General features: G+C 41.1%; 3 protein-coding genes across 4 annotated transcripts in view; 2 read left to right on the top strand and 1 right to left on the bottom strand.

Moving 5' to 3' along the window:
• The window catches only part of slc7a8a (solute carrier family 7 member 8a), a 38032-nt gene extending 33887 nt beyond the window's left edge, over nucleotides 1-4145 (top strand). Inside the window, exon 11 of the mRNA XM_083788598.1 lies at nucleotides 1333-4145. Coding sequence (XP_083644724.1) covers nucleotides 1333-1487 — 155 coding nt within the window. The 3' untranslated portion in view covers nucleotides 1488-4145. The remainder of the gene's footprint in view (nucleotides 1-1332) is intronic.
• Nucleotides 4146-4557: 412 nt separating this feature from the next.
• Nucleotides 4558-7687, bottom strand: nedd8 (NEDD8 ubiquitin like modifier). Its single transcript, XM_083788574.1, has 4 exons — nucleotides 7497-7687; nucleotides 6940-6987; nucleotides 6767-6849; nucleotides 4558-5573 (listed from the first exon to the last, which is right to left on the bottom strand). The coding sequence occupies exons 1-4, from the start codon at nucleotides 7512-7514 to the stop codon at nucleotides 5444-5446; spliced, it is 279 nt and encodes a 92-aa protein (XP_083644700.1). The 5' UTR covers nucleotides 7515-7687; the 3' UTR covers nucleotides 4558-5443.
• Nucleotides 7688-8092: 405 nt separating this feature from the next.
• Nucleotides 8093-13808, top strand: gmpr2 (guanosine monophosphate reductase 2). Of its 2 annotated transcripts, none has more exons than XM_083788441.1 (10): nucleotides 8093-8120; nucleotides 8891-9012; nucleotides 9267-9386; nucleotides 9877-9960; nucleotides 10113-10286; nucleotides 10512-10593; nucleotides 10701-10807; nucleotides 12374-12416; nucleotides 12557-12716; nucleotides 13316-13808. In XM_083788441.1, the coding sequence occupies exons 2-10, from the start codon at nucleotides 8926-8928 to the stop codon at nucleotides 13503-13505; spliced, it is 1047 nt and encodes a 348-aa protein (XP_083644567.1). In that variant the 5' UTR covers nucleotides 8093-8120; nucleotides 8891-8925; the 3' UTR covers nucleotides 13506-13808. The 2 variants fall into 2 exon arrangements, with proteins under 2 accessions (XP_083644567.1, XP_083644568.1); XM_083788442.1 differs by having other exon boundaries at nucleotides 8094-8127; nucleotides 8922-9012.
• The last annotated feature ends 2442 nt before the right edge of the window (nucleotides 13809-16250 follow it).

Here is a 16250-nt window from a genome sequence, read left to right as displayed (position 1 = left end):
AGTGCAGCGCCAAATACATCTTTCTTGCATCAAAGAAAAAGAAAACAACGTAGCGGTCTCAGCTTTCGGGCACAATACGTAGGAGTTCAAATTAATGTTCGCTCGGGATACAATGTGAGCATTATCATAGCGAAGTGCATTGTGCAATGAATACAGTATTATGGAAAATCACACTTGTGTGAACTGAAGTGAGGGGTGCTCTTATCATCATACATCTGCCAGTCAAATCATCACATGCTACAGACACACCTACAGACAAAGCTGTGCATAGGAGGGGCTGGCGCCCCTCAAAAACATTGTCACGTGAATTTACAAACAGGAATGGTTGCCTTAAAGGACCATTCTGGTTTATAACATGTTTAGTCCTTTTTCTATTTTAGTATGTTGTAGGCACTTGGCACAGATGTAAAGTGTGCATCACATGTAGGCAATTGGCTAAACATGCCAAAACACAGGGATATTGTCATTCTGTAAGTACTATCATTTTGTGAAAAAAAATAATGTGCTTACCTGACATCATTTTACAAAACTACAGTAATATTGTTTTGTACTGTAAATCATTTTGGGAGATTATGTGTGACATATTTTGATTGATTTCATAACAATACTCCAATGGTCCAATGTGTCTTCCTTTAGCTTCCCGATTGTGACAGTCCTAAAACTCCTATTTACTTTACTTTATTTGTTTATTTGGACAGGACAATGCATATTAATGGACGTCACATGGACGTAAATACACCGGATATAGCACAGTTGCTAATTTTCACCCACAGTCCTCACAGGAAACACAAAACGGAAAAACAGACAGGCAAACAGTGGAATACATTTACATGACATTACATGGGGAACACAGCATGAAAAAGAAATACACCTAAAATAATCATAAATGGTTGCAGCTTTGGTTTTCAAGCAACCATTTTTTCAGATTGTATTTAAAAGAGGGAAATGGGCCCAGGCCGTGGCGTAACGGTCTGGGCACCTGACTGGTAATCCAGTCGCAGTGTGCCGCGGGTTCGACTCCCGAGCCCGACACGGCCTTTACTGCATGTCATCCCCCCATCTCTCTCCCGTTTCCTGTCAGCCTACTGTCTGTCCCTTCAAAAATCAATAAAAGGCGTAAGCCGCAAAAAAATATCTTAAAAAAAAAAAAAAAGAGGGAAATGTAGCACAGTCCCTTATACGCATAGGAAGGCCATTCAATGCTACACAACCCTGTACTGAGAGGACATTTTGGCCGAATATTCGCAGTCTCCTCGAGTTGTTGCTCTGGTACTCCCTATCGGGCTTTCGTTTAATGAAATTTGTATTGTCTGTCTCTCTGTCCTCCTCCAGACAAGATGACGTACCTGGGCCAGAAGCTGTGTGTGGTGGTGTACCCAGCGGAAACCAGAGCGGTCAACGCAGATGAGGGCGAGGAGATGAAGGAGGCCCGTTCTCCTCTGTCCAGGGAGGAGGACAGAGAAACGCAAAAGTGTGGGGACTGTTAAAAAACACACACCGTTTTGTCTTTTGCCAGCAACCTGCCCCCCCCAAAGAACCACACGTCATGCTGTCAAATGCATGCGCAACCGTGCATACATGCACAAAGACACACGTGCACATCACCCTGGTGACTTAGTAGCTATGTCGATTCTCTGGTAAACACTTGTGCCTCATAAGCGTTTGCGTTTGTTTTCGGCATTCTCTCGAACCGCAACGCACTGTGCCAAATATCATGAGATATTTTGGAGGACTTTTGAACTCCCAACCAACTTCTCTTGCTATAATTTGGGGTGTTTTAATGGAAGCTTCATGGAAGCTAGTCATTCTTTTATAACATGGCCCCTCCACCCCACCTGCCGCTGGCACATACATCCCCACTGTCGATATCTTCATCCTCTCCTCTTCTTCACTTTTTCTCCCCCACACACCTCCTGTACACTCCTACTGTAAGAGCGTTTTCTTTTTTTTTCTTTTCGTTTTTTAAAGACTCTTACTCTAACGTGGTGGATACGCCTTTTGTGCATTTTCTTTGTCATGCATTCAAAATGTCAAAGCTGTATTTTCGATTGTCGAAACATCCGATTCAGATCAAGTTATTTCACATTGTCAAGTACACTAAATGCTGTATGTTATTTTTTTAAACGACTGTGATTCCAAAATGTTTTTGTAATTGTCATAATTGTTTATATCATTTGTTTTTATTATTATTATTGTAGTTTTAATATGTTATAGTTTTGTTTTTTCCAATAACATTTGGGATCTTTTTTTTTACTCTCGCAACTGCAGAGGTATTAACCTAAAAACTGATGTTTGATCTGGTTTGTACCTGTCAATTAGTGGTGGATTCTGCAAAATCAGTTATTTTTAATTGCCTTAATTATGATATATATATATTCTGTACGTACTGTAGGTATGAGTGCAGTATTGCTGTCATTGGTGTAGAGAGATGATTTATACTGATTTGTTTTTGTTTTAATAGATCTTTATGTCAAAAGGAAACAAAAATAGAAAGTATCCGTTTTTGAAAATCTCACGTTGACTCAGCGGGTTTCTTTTGAACTGGACACTACTGAATTAATCTACCCATAGAAACAGACAATCAAACATGGGCAAGGACTGCAAAGAAGATTACATTAAAGCACAGAACGGACACGTTCTGCTTCACAAATGGTGTTAGCCTTCTCAAGACAAACCATAGTCTATAGACTAGCAGGCAGAATATATTAGTGGTATTGTTAATGTCGTGCACCCCACTGCAGCAAATACCACCACCGACACATGAATGCTTGTGACGAAAATAGTTGTAGGGGCTCATTGTCTTTCGTGTGGAAGTCAAGTCTGTGGAGTTTAAGCCTATTTTATACTTCTTATGAATTAGGCTTTTAGTGTTGTTAATGAAGATGTCTTTGTGAATCAGTACATGTGTTTTGTAACTTATATATCTGATCTGTGTTTAAATATCAGAGGACGCTGGTAGGGCTTTATTTAGGGGTCCAGTCAACTATTTTATTGTACATTATCACTAGAAATGTGAGTGCAATATTATCAAACTGCCTTGGCAATGGTTGAAATGTCACCCCTAAATAAATCTGTTCCATCTATATTGTCTAATGAGTTACATATACAGCATATAAGTATAGGTATAGGTTGTTGAATAGAATCACAATGGACCTACATACATGCAAGTGTATGTAGTGAGAGAGAGAGACATTCCTGTATATACCGACTGGAATTCTCAGAGCATTCAAACTGCCTTTTTAAACACCCTCACTGCCAATTTGTTTTAAGCTTTGACGGATCGCCACTCTGTCAGTCTTAAAATCTTTAACCTGTGGCATTAGAAATGAATTGCTCAGGGGACAACTTTAATCCCATACATTATAAAACATTTATAAATCACCACCTCTAGATAACAGTAGGCAATGTCATCATCTTGGTCAGAGATGCACATAACATGGAGAATAAAGAATCAATTTGGGCCATTATTGCTTAGCTTGATGGAAGGATTAGCAGGGTTTCTTCATCTTTGATGTGATTTGTGTATGTACTACTGTATGGTTCATATTTCCATAAACAGATATCATGATCAGGTCAGGACATTATGTCTCTCTAAATAACCAGTAGAGTAGACACAAGTTGTTATTTTCACCTCAGAATGTGGTGGCATCCATTTCAACTTTTGCAAAGATCATATACACCAGGAGTTATGACTTACCCCCCATTCAATAGCTTAGCTAGCTCTAACTAGTGACAATAGCTGCTAGTTTGTCCAGTATATTTCCATTGTGCTGCTGCCCAGTTCTAAGCTGCAAGTCAGGTTGCCAGTTCTTGCTTTAATACAGACCAAAACAAGCCTCTGGTGTCTGTAAGAAGGAAGCTCTTTTATTGTCTCCTCAAGGCCGGAAAGTAATTTCTATCAATACCGATTATATTTTCAAGTCCCAGCAATATGTCATCAGATACAAGTGCTACTTTGTGAACGTATTATATGCTGGTTGATGTCAGATGATTTATTCTATTGTAGGTTGTCTTTTGCTCTCTGCAGCCTACCACTGTATAGGCACATTCCACGTAACATGTCAACATTAATACTATTTTTGTTTAAAAGTAAATGTACATAATGGTGACGAGAATAAATATATACTTACTGTAAGTGAGTTACATACATTTCGCATTATTGTGTTGAAAACTGTTGCCTTTATGCAAAGAGTGGGTAGGAGTGGTTACAAAAACATCATGGCACATATTTCATTTGAATAGCTCCATACGTTTATGGACAAAAATATTCACATTGACATTGGAAATGAACAGTAAACTTAATCTCAAAATCCCCTTCAGTTTGTTGTTCTGGGAGTGGGAGAAATATGAAGTCACATAACAATTGTGTCCTGATGATGCGAACACATAGGTTGTATTCCTAGCCAACTTGTTACACCATTGGCAAATGGCAATACCTCTTGCAAGTGTATTCATATCATTTGAGCCGGTAACATTCATCTTTCATGCTCAGTACCAACACAGTCATGGTTGACAAGCAGGGGGCTGTATTTAAATGAAAAGCAGACCATCCATTCTAAACACAGTCATGGTTGACAAGCAGGGGCCTGCATTTATATGAAAAGCAGGGGGCTGTATGTAAATGAAAAGCAGGGGCCTGTATTTAAATGAAAAGCAGAGGGCTGTATTTAAATGAAAAGCAGGGGCCTGTATTTAAATGAAAGCAGAGAGCAGACCATCCATTCTACTTGAGAAGCCACTCTAAAGAAAACATCATCATGAAATTCCAAAATGATGTGTACGAACAACTAGCTAAATACCGGCATACAACTTCAGACAAATTGGTTGTTAGTTAGTTACCGGTACTTACATACTTTGTTATCTTCCTATATCTCCTTATTAATCATTCACAGATCCGATGAAACTATGTGGAATGACTTGTGTGCTGATATATCCAATAGTCTGAAGATATGTAAAAGAGAGCAAGGAAGATGCTCCAGTGGGAAGTATCGTTTCAATGGTGGACTTTTACAAGAACCGTAACGCTGCTGTTTTTTCCAGGATACCTCTTCAAAAAGAGTTAGAGAGAAAAAAGAAAAGAAAAACGTGGGAGAATCTTTCTTTTAATTTGATTCAATAGGACAAGACTAACCCAACTAAGACCCAGGCCTGGAGCCATGGATGAACAAGAGTTTGGGCATTTAAGGCAGCCACTTAAACCTTGCTCAATGGCCATTAAGTTTGGATTTCCTGTCTGGTTTTCATTAAAATTGACTGTCGGCTGTCATGTACAGGCAGAAACATTTTGTCCATTAGCACAGCATAGCAAAACTCTTATCAGTGGCACTGTTTGACCGCCGATGCATCAACACAGTAGGTGCTACTCAGCAACCCATAACAATACCATCCTCAATGTCTCCAACCACTACTAAGACAGAGGCTAAGACAGGTTTGGTAGCGATAGCTACAACGCAGGCATGGAGTAGAAACTTCTGACAGAGTGGAGGACCTCCTCTCCTCCTCTGAGTGCAAGGACCAGATGGAGAACAGAGCCACCTTGGATCTTGTAGTCTGCTGCTGTTTTCTCGTCGTTCCTGAGAAGAAGAGGTGACAAGACAGGATGAGGTCCTTCCGAATGTACAGTATGTGGGGTGTGGTGGTGGACTTTGCATGTTCGCCGACCTTAATGCATGTTCGGACTAACGGGACTTCGGATCTATGGGCGGTCCCCTTAGCTTACAATGCAAATGTGTGTGCCAGGCCCACCACGCATAGCCTAGCCATAGCCCATGTGGATTACGTAACTGGATTTAAACTTTTGGTTTGATATTTTTGGTTTTGAATTTTCAATCAATGTTAGCAGTTATCTACTTCCATTGACATATCCTGTCCAATGTATAGGCCTACTTTACTAATTTACACACTGCACGATATTTGCTCCGATTCTGGTTTTGCTCGCGGTGTGTGAAAGGCTCTGCGAGAAGATATAGTGCCGATAAAAGCGCCGACTAGACATCATACAGTATAAACTGGGTTGCGACCTGACACTGTCTGTCAGTCTGTCTGTCGACTGTATCGATAGATGATCAGATGATAATTTATATAACCTTTATTCCTTGGGTAAATCCCTGTGTCGTACATATTGGTAGCGATATTAGCCAAATGTTGCTGTTAAATATAGTCTATAAAACCAACGCAGTTCACTTGAATAATATTTATAAAACCGCATCGGAATCAACAGTGCAGAGCAAACTTTTGGTCCACACACACACACACACACACACACACACACACACACACACACACACACACACAGAGAGAGAGACAGAGTTACTTAATGAAAATCAAGATTTAACGTCCTGTCTCGCTATAGCGCATGTAGGCTATACGCTATCACAAACATTTCGCCATGTGTAGCCTGGCTATTCCTGTGTGTGTGGCAGAGAGAGTGAGAGAGAGAAAGAGAGGTGTCCTGTGTCAGTCTCGCGCTTGTATCACGGCATCCTGCAGTGCCTGCACGTGCGTGAGATGTCAAAATGAATTGGAATAAAAAACAAATGATGTAGCCTATATGTATCAGGTCTGGATCGCATCTTGGTGAACTCTTGTAGTGTGATGCCTAGTCGGCTATCAATCGAATCGTTTAGTGTGAAAGTCGATTAAAAAAAAAGAAAAAGACTCCTGTAGTGTGAAATACATAACGATCTGATGACTCGCCGACAACTTTAAAACTCCTACAGTCTGTAGGGGCCATAACTCATCTACAACAATGGAATCTCAGCCTTACATCTGTTTGCCACTGTAAATCAGCCTCTGCTGCTGAGGAGGGATGCCTTCTTTTTCCTCGACCCGCTCTTTGATCCGCTCCACCTTAATAGAAATGAGAACACAAAGTCGTCAGAAACAAAGACAGATTGTTGATGAGCCTGGTTCCATTTAGGAAAAGAAACAATAGCATACCTTATCTGTGGGCTCAATGTCAATCTCGATTTCCTTGCCAGTAAGTGTCTGGAAGTGGAAAGAAAATAAAAAACACAGGGTCCTGATTAGCCCTAGAACGGCTCTGTTGTTATGATGTCGCTCTGACATCATAACCGTGACACATCTCAACACTATAAATATAGGTGCTTAAGCGAGTAATGACGGATTTAAGCTATAATTAAGAACCAAGATCGTGACATCGACCTAAGGACTTTATACCAGCTCGCCTCAAGAGACCCCATATCCATCCCTCACGACTAAGCTAAGGTTGGCATCTCTCGGCATTATCCCAGACCAGATCAGCCCTTGACTTAGGGCTCGGTTACAGTTGTTACAAAGTATTTGAACTGTATATACTGTATGAAACAACAGTTACAAGAGCCATTCTAGGGCTAGGTCCTGATTTATTTAGGCTATACCTGAATCGTGATTCGTACATTATAATGAATGTAGCCTACCCCTTTCGCCTGGCACGCATTAAAAAAAACAAATGTTATTTGCGATGACACAGCGATGATCACAGCATGTAGAATTACCTTCACTTTGATCAACATGACTTCTTTGTTCTCCAAAAATCTATTATATTGCTATTGCTATTAGTATGTGTCTGTGCGGTAGATTTGGGTCTATTTTGTATTCGTTTTCAAAGTTATAAATTGGTGTTGGTGAAGAAATTGTATTTCATGTCTTTCCTAAAATTGAAAATGTCACCAGCGTTTACGTCTTGTGTCCCACTCCTCAGGAATCCCACCAGATACTTGTGTGAATTAAGCTCAAGGGTTCCGAACTCCCGCAGTTTGATTTCGGGTTTATTATAATGGTTTTCCTGCTGAACTATTATTTAAACATACATTTGAAATATATTCAAACATACATTTAAATGTTATCCATATTATATGGTCCCACGGTAAGCAAATTAAGTGCCGTTTTAATGGTTAGCTCAGAGGGTTAAACCGGCTTTACGACACTAATATTACGCCTTCAGACAGGGCTGTAAAACGACACGATTGTAGTTCTCGCTGACTCTCCGTCTACGGGTGTATGGCCTACGGGAACTACAATATGTGTCAGTCAAGAGGTCCGCTCCCGTAAACATTCCCGCTTGGACATTGGTAGAGGAAGCATTGCGTGCAGGCTTTTGCCTCATAACCTTTATAAAGGTAAGTTGTTCCTCTTGCCGTGATCAAACATTATATACATATGTTTGACAGATTCCTGCTCTTAGTATTACGTACAGCGTGATAATACTGTTTTCCGGTATTTGATTTGGACCATATTGAGTGGTATTATATGATCTTGATGTTTGACGGGCCGACTAAACTCGTTCGTGCTGTCAGATGAGCAGCGCTCAGATGTGCTGCTATACTGCAGCATATTTGATTTGTTGTTAAGAAACAACTGGCATTTGTCATTTAAAAAACGACAATGGCATTGTTTTATGTACGCTACAGAGAAATATATCGTCATTAAACTTATTCTATGCTCTTATACATTTTATTTACACGTGACGTGAGAGAAAATCTAGAGTAGCCTATAGGCCAAATACTGACTGTCTTGTTTCTTGTCATTATATAAAACAAGAGATATAGATTTTTGAGTGACTGAATACTTTATTAACAGTCTGCAAATAGTGGTACGATAATCTACGATTAGATAATGGTGCTAAGGATAGCAAAACAAAAAAAGCCCTGAGGTCTTGTTTCCATTGTGGTCCTGACTCCCGCTGTCTTTTTGTGTATTCAATTCATCGAGAGAGAATGGTGGTGCTGTTCAATGTTGGTGGTGGAGGAGCAGGCGGACAGGGAAGAAATCATTTGTCTGGGTTTATGCTTCCACTATGCTGCTGCTAGGAGATTTGACTTAAAAAGTACATGTTGTACTCGAGTCGGGAGGCAAAGAGATGATCGGACATTTTTAATTCCTCCAACAGATATATACATTCCATTGTATCCTTTACACAGAAGAATGCCTCGCATTGAAAATGACATCAAACTGGACTTCAAGGATGTGCTCCTTCGGCCTAAGCGGAGCACACTCAAGTCTCGCAGTGAGGTACAGTATATGTCCGTCACAAATGTTGTGTTTCTATAGTGTTCCACTACACTACTATCCATTAATGACTGGTTTATTAATATATTATCCTCATGGACTGAGGTTTCAGCCAGGCTTGCCTTGTCGTGATAGCCTACCCGGTCAGAAGACCTTTGTCCTGCAAATGGTGTCAGTCACGTTAATTAGTGTCAGCCAGGTTAACCCATACATTCATATTGTCCTACAGTTCACATGGCTGTTTCTCCTCTTCCTAGGTTGATCTCCTGAGGAGCTACACCTTCAGGAACTCAAAGGGCAGCTACAGAGGTATCCCCATCATCGCTGCCAACATGGACACTGTGGGAACATTTGAGATGGCTCTAGCTTTGCACAAGGTAGTACCTAGCATATACATGGCAGTATAAAAACCTTTTTACAGAATGTATAGTCTTAAAGGCAGACATATTTCTAGAAAAGAACGTGTTAAAAACACCCCTTCAGGGCTCTCAAGAAGGAAGCCCAAATTTATTTTATAGATCTGTGTACATATGGCATTGTGCAGGATCTGTGCTCGACAAGTCATGTCGCTTATTTGCTCAAATAGAGCAAAACCCCATATCACTTTTGTAACACAGTTGTAGAATATGATAGCATTTTACGTGAAACAAATGAGCAGATTAGAGTTCAGATGAGTAGATTAGAAGTTCCTCAGGACATAATATAGGGACACAAAACTGTGACCTTTTCAATTACAGTACCACAACTCTTATTGTTATATCTCTCTCTCTCTCTCTCTCTCTCTCTCTCTCTCTCTCTCTCTCTCTCTCTCTCTCTCTCTCTCTCTCTCTCTCTCTCTCTCTCTCTCTCTCTCTCTCTCTCTACTAGTTCACTCTCTTCACCGCCATCCACAAGCATTACTCTGTGGATGACTGGAAGGAGTTTGCAGTAAAACATCCAGAGTGTGTCCAGGTAACTACCGTAATATGACATGTATTGGATGGAAATTCTCCCAGTATTTTCTAAATTCAATATTGTATAGTACTATAGTGACTCTCTCATTATCCTTCTATCTTTCTTTCTCCTTTAACCTGCCTCACCTTATGTCTCTCTTTGGCTGTCAGAGCGTAGCAGTCAGCACAGGAACCGGTGCTGGAGACTTTGAGAACATCTCAGCCATCATCGTGGCCGTGCCTCAGCTACAGTATATCTGCGTGGACGTGGCCAACGGCTACTCTGAACACTTTGTGCAGTTTGTCAAAGACGTCAGGCAAAAGTTCCCAACGCACACTATAATGGTCAGTGGCTGCACTGCATGCTGTAATAATAATAATAGTATGGTTGCAGTTCTGTTTGCCTATAAAGACAAGGATACAAACACTCGCAAACAATCATATTGGCTTTTTTACTCACTCAAACACTGACTCACTCTCCCATTAACACCCAGTCACTCACACTAATCACATACCGTTTCATCGTATCATATCACATGATCGTTTTGATATTTCTTTCCTCCCTTATAGGCAGGGAATGTGGTGACCGGAGAAATGGTGGAAGAGTTGATCCTGGCCGGTGCTGACATCATCAAAGTAGGCATCGGGCCAGGTGATCATAGCATGTCACTCACCAACACTTGTTGCTGCTCAGACCCTGGACCCCTGATCTGTAGATGAACCTCATGGACCTTCTGCTCCTTGTCTGTTTCTGTGCAGGCTCAGTGTGTACCACACGCAAGAAGACAGGGGTAGGGTACCCGCAGCTCAGCGCAGTGATCGAGTGTGCAGATGCCGCCCACGGCCTGAGTGGACACATCATCTCTGTGAGCATCTAAATCCCGATTTAATTATTTGTCATAGGACTGAAATAGACAATCTACAAGCTGTCACATACGCATTCTAGGCTTGTAGACCGGCTGTTTCCGGTGCGTGACACCATTGTATGATGGATCATTTCACTTGTCGGAGGAAACACACCATTGGGTAGTTTTAAGGGATTTATTGACGGTAAAGAAATTAAGGGATGAATGAATGAATAAATTAAATCGGTTGTGTAGGTTCCAGGGGGGGTCGCCGAACCTGAGGTCTTTGGGGAGGAGGTCGTATGGCGTTCGTCGTATGGTGTTCGTCGTATGGCGTTCGTCATATGGCGTTCGTCTTACGGCGCACATGGACGGTCAACCCCAGCAGGAACCTGAGAAGTGGGAGAGGGGGAGAAAGTAGGAGAGAAGAGAGTATTGTTTTAATCGTTTGTTCCACTTTGGCAAAGTGAATGTAGTATTTCTAGTGCCGATAAGCTCCTTTTGAGGGGAGCGGGGAAAGGAGCTACTATGGAGGTGAGGGGGTGGGGGTGGGAGTGGGATGCGAGAAGCCTGTAGGAAGGTGGCTAGTGTGCGACGCAGCGAGGCGGGCGAAACGTGGAGGATTCTGGGTGGTACTGGGCAGGTATAAATAGGGACAGGTAGATTGGCGTGGATGGCGGAGAGTGGTGTGGCGTGAAGGGCAGGGTCAATGTGTGTTTCTCCGCCTCCTGAACATCTGTTGTTCCAACTCCATAAAGTTTTAATTTAGTGTCATTGCCATACCTATAAGTTTAGGCTGTTGGACACTGCGTTAGTCACCAACCAAATGAAACGCTTATAAAGCTTGCAGGTGGTTAAATGCAAGTATGGTAATTGGTAATGATATGATAAGTAATGAATTCATTGTAGTTAAGGTTATCCAGACTGTTCATCGGCTGAACTAGCTGCCTCCTTAATAAGTTCTTCTAATATGCTGTATTGTTTTCTACATTATTATTATTGAGTCAATGATGGCTAAACATGAATGTTTTCAAATTAAAATGCACCTATGGCGTGATCTTGACAACATTATCACACACTGATATCTTTTGTGTTGCATTACATATTTTAAGAAAGTTTCAAGTTTGAAATGAATAGAATACAATGCTGCCTTCGAAAACTGAACACACCACGGTATTCATTGGAAAATGGTCGGCATAATGTGAAGTATACCATGAGTCATATTCAATGGGCTAAACATGCCTAGACCACTTTAAGCATAATCTTCTGTTACTCTAATTGCATAACAGTATCCTTTTATAAAAACTCTGTCAGGTGTGGTTTGTTATACCGGGGTGGTCTGGTCTATTGGCGCTCTGTCAGTGGGACTGTATCATGCAGACACTATTTCTGTTACAAATTAGCAATGACCCCAAGAATGTTCAACATTATGTTGTTCTTTGAGCTTCTATATTTGGATGGTTAGGTTTTAAATATACTAAAGTAAATGCATACTAATACTGAAAGAGTACACTTGTTCTTTCTCTCTCTCTCTCTCTCTCTCTCTCTCTCTCTCTCTCTCTCTCTCTCTCTCTCTCTTTCATGTAGGATGGAGGATGTACTTGTCCAGGAGATGTCTCAAAGGCTTTTGGTAGGATTAACACTTTCAAATGGCACTCCTAATGGAAAACACAAACATCCTTCCATACATAATATAACACGGCATATCATTAAAACATCCCCATCGTTTCACCATTAAATTGGCTTCACTGCCTGCCTTTTGACTCACAGGTGCGGGAGCGGACTTTGTGATGCTGGGTGGGATGCTGGCCGGCCACGAAGAAAGCGGGGGCGAAGTCGTCGAGAAGAATGGCAAGAAGTTCAAGCAGTTCTATGGCATGAGTTCTGACACGGCCATGAAGAAACACGCCGGAGGCGTGGCTGAGTACAGGTCAGACAAATACAGTTTTCTTTTTGTGGCTTTCGCCTTTATTTTATATGGAGGGACAGACAGTAGGCTGAAAGGAAATGAGGAGAGAGATGGGGGGAAGACATGCAGTAAAGGCCGTCGGGATAGGGAGTCGAACCCGCGGCACACTGCCTGACTGGATTACCAACCACGGTGCCTGGACCATTGAGCCATGGCCCAGGCTAGACAAATACAGTTTTTATGGTGGATTTAGTATTTATTCCTGCGAATGGGGTGTTGCATAATGAGTTTTCATTAGTGGAGTGGCCACCCTAGAAAGCATAATGTAATAAGTGTAGTTACGTTTGGAACACTGTTCGTATAATTAGGTCTGGCCTCCTTTAGCTGTGGTTAAGGTTAGGGTAAGGATCTGGGGCTTTAGAGTGCCATTGATCTATAGCGAGGCGTGGAATCAATAATTAACAGGTGCAAACAGACTGGCTAAAAGCCAGCACAAGGTATTCTTATGTAGAATAAGAAGCACCATGCTTTTTACTAAGAAAGTCAAACACTATTCAAGTTGTGTTAAACTTATGACACTGTTATTAGTTCTCATCCAGTTCTCCTTTTGTACCCACAAGAGCGTCTGAGGGGAAGACAGTGGAAGTTGATTACAAGGGCCCAGTTGGGGACACGATAAGAGACATCCTGGGTGGAGTGCGCTCCACCTGCACCTACGTGGGAGCTGGCAAGCTCAAGGAGCTGAGTCGTAGGACCACCTTCATCAGGGTCACCCAGCAGCTCAACACTGTGTTCGGTAACAATAGCTAAACCACTCCTCAGGGGATGTGTTTGCTTTTCTGCCTGGTCAGCATCTGACACGCAGAAATACTGTATTATTCACGCACGCGCGCGCACACACACACACACACACACACACACACACACACACACACACACTATTTCTTACCTAAATATAGCTTCATATAGCTTCTTGAATCTTGATCATCCACAACTGCCTTGGTTTTCAAGTTACTTCGTTTAAGTATGACTAGAAAATATTTTTGCTCCACTCCCAACCCCAAGTCTTAAGTTATTCCATGAATTGATACAGTATATGATTGATATATTATTTTACACACAAAGTGTTCAGTAATCTATGGTTCTTGTTATAGGGTTCTACAGTTCAAGTATGTTTCCATCTCATTTTTACATTTTTATCATTCCATGTGAGCTTTTAATCTTCCCTCAAATTATAATGCAAAATCCTTTGTGTTTTTATTTTTGCATCTCACTGCCAAGATATAAAACCATATGCCATAAACGGTTAACAGTACATACTGTCTGTGATTATGTGTGTGTACGTCATCCAGTATACATACACATATGGACTACCTCGGTATGCAATATGTACCAATGTGGCCAAAATCATGTCTTGAATGACTTTAGGTTAAATATGTATTCAGTATAGTAACCAGTGAGAGTGAAATGTGTTTATATTCTCAATTGTTCCCTTGAAAGTGTTGCACTTTATTGATTTGGAGTATGAAATGGTTTATTATAGTTACTCTCCCTTATTTTTTCATGAACATGCTGGAGCAATTAAACCAGCATATCCATGAGAAAATATCATTACTTACAATTATGCAGTGATACAGTCATCAATCATTCCAATCAACGTACTGTATGCATCCAGTGAAAATAAAACTGCCTTGACCATAAAGGTCCTTTCAAACGGGCAGTGATTTAACGCGCCTATAGTTCATTTAAAATGAGACCTGCATTGTTTTCTCGAGGGGCAACAACGCAAGCGTATTTATGTGGGCGCGGTCCCGTGAAATTGTCGGCCACATGCTCGTTTCGTGCACACGCTCGCGACTCACCAACCTGAATTCTGTTTAGCTATTTTTTTTACACTTGTGTTGTTGCACCCCTCATGAGCAGACCTGTAGCAGAGCTGTCGTTGATCCAGGCAACAATGTCTGCGTTCATCGCTGCCCATGTGAAAGAACCTTAACAGCAATGACTGAACGTAGAGATGCTGAGCACATCTCTGTTCTGTTGATGTTTCTGCTGCTGTATCCATGTGACAGTGGATATTCTAGATTGTAGCCTACTTCTGACCTTAATGTTTCAGTCACTGAAGGTATTTTAGAATAGGCTACCAGTATTTGACATAGTGCCATTTTAGTTACTATGGTCCAGTTTTGTTTAATTCAAAATGTAACATTTGGTTATTTGGCTCCATTTATGTAACTATTGCTTTATTGCATGTGAAATGTTACATCTGCTGTTTGGCAGAAACCTTGTATCTCCATATTTTTCTTTTGCCTGACCTTTTTCTTTTCTTCCTAAAGTTTTGAGTTCTGAGTTTTATAAATATTGAACCAATGAAAAGTTTTAACAGGATCTTTTGACTAAATAATAAATACAGTGGGTCCATCGGAACATTCCATTTATAACAGTACAGTTTGTAACAGTTTTTACAAGGTTTCAACCCAAAAGCGATGACATGCAATTCGGATGTCACATTTTGTCATTCAAAAATGTTCACTCAATAAAACATAATACCATACAACATCTTAGTTTTGTTATTTATGTATAAGTCACCCACAAAATCTGTACAACAGACACAAATAAATTATGTTACATTCAAGTGTATAGAGGGTATGCGCATACATAAAGTGAGCGGCAAAGTGCGTTAAATGTCGTTTAATGCAATCAGATAGGACTTTTCTGTTTGGATGTATGGGCTGTTAACTGTCAAGGCCAGAAAGGAGTTTTGTTATGCCACTCAAAACATTTGTACTAAACACGGTTCACTAAAAACAATCACAAAAACAAGGAACGTGTCTCCACATTCAGGAAAATGATAGTAGCATCCAAGGTAGATTTTAAAGGAAGCTATGGGCCTTGCTCAGGGCTTAAAGTTCTCAGTCCTGGGGACGGATTTCAGTCCTGAGGATTTCATCGGGGTCATTTAATGAGATCAGTGCAGATTTGCTAAAAATAATTTTCAGTCTTGGGACTTTTTTTGGCTTTAAGCCCCGGCCTTGCTGTTTGACCTTTAGTAGTTCACAAAGAACCTCTGATGGGTGGCTCACCAACAATTCAACCACATGAACCACACCTCTGCCAGATTGAGTCTGAATGACCAGAGTATATAGCGCTCAAACTTGTAACTGTTGTAATGGTTTTATTTTTCCACATTTAGCCTACTACTGTAAACACTTCCACACAGACGCAATACCATTGCTGTTGGGACTGTTCTGTCTGATCTAGTCTGCATTGCAACCTGGCTGAACCCGATATATTATAGCTATGATTGGGATTGCAACACCTGTTGAAAAATGATATGGACGGAGGAGGCATGTTCCAGAGCACTTCTACTTCTTGGGGTCGGGATGTTACATCACCTCCCTTTTCACACATACCTTTAATTAACAGATGAAACCTTGTATCCCCCCCAGGTCTGGCTTCTGAGTTCTGCAGGCGCCAGCAGTCATCTTCATTATTGCGACTGAAGGTCACAGTTAACTCTGGAATCGTGCGTTTTTGACACCTAACCCCCAATCC

Source organism: Protomyctophum parallelum (assembly GCF_964188405.1).
Source record: "Protomyctophum parallelum genome assembly, chromosome: 18".
In the NCBI taxonomy this organism is placed as follows: Eukaryota; Metazoa; Chordata; class Actinopteri; order Myctophiformes; family Myctophidae; genus Protomyctophum; species Protomyctophum parallelum.
The sequence above is the reverse complement of the archived record's forward strand: the minus strand, read 5'-3'. Positions and strand labels throughout refer to the sequence as shown.

Bases quoted from the DNA above. Each gene is read 5' to 3' on its own strand.
- nedd8 (XM_083788574.1), bottom strand. The intron at 6,850-6,939 runs GTATGCTATTGT...ATTTCTATTAAG, and splicing joins ACATTGAGCCCACAGATAAG to GTGGAGCGGATCAAAGAGCG. The intron at 5,574-6,766 runs GTAAGGCTGAGA...TCTTCTTCTCAG, and splicing joins ATTTACAGTGGCAAACAGAT to GAACGACGAGAAAACAGCAG.
- gmpr2 (XM_083788441.1), top strand. From the start codon at position 8,926: ATGCCTCGCATTGAAAATGACATCAAACTGGACTTCAAGGATGTGCTC. The intron at 9,013-9,266 runs GTACAGTATATG...TCCTCTTCCTAG, and splicing joins CACTCAAGTCTCGCAGTGAG to GTTGATCTCCTGAGGAGCTA. The intron at 10,287-10,511 runs GTCAGTGGCTGC...CCTCCCTTATAG, and splicing joins TCCCAACGCACACTATAATG to GCAGGGAATGTGGTGACCGG.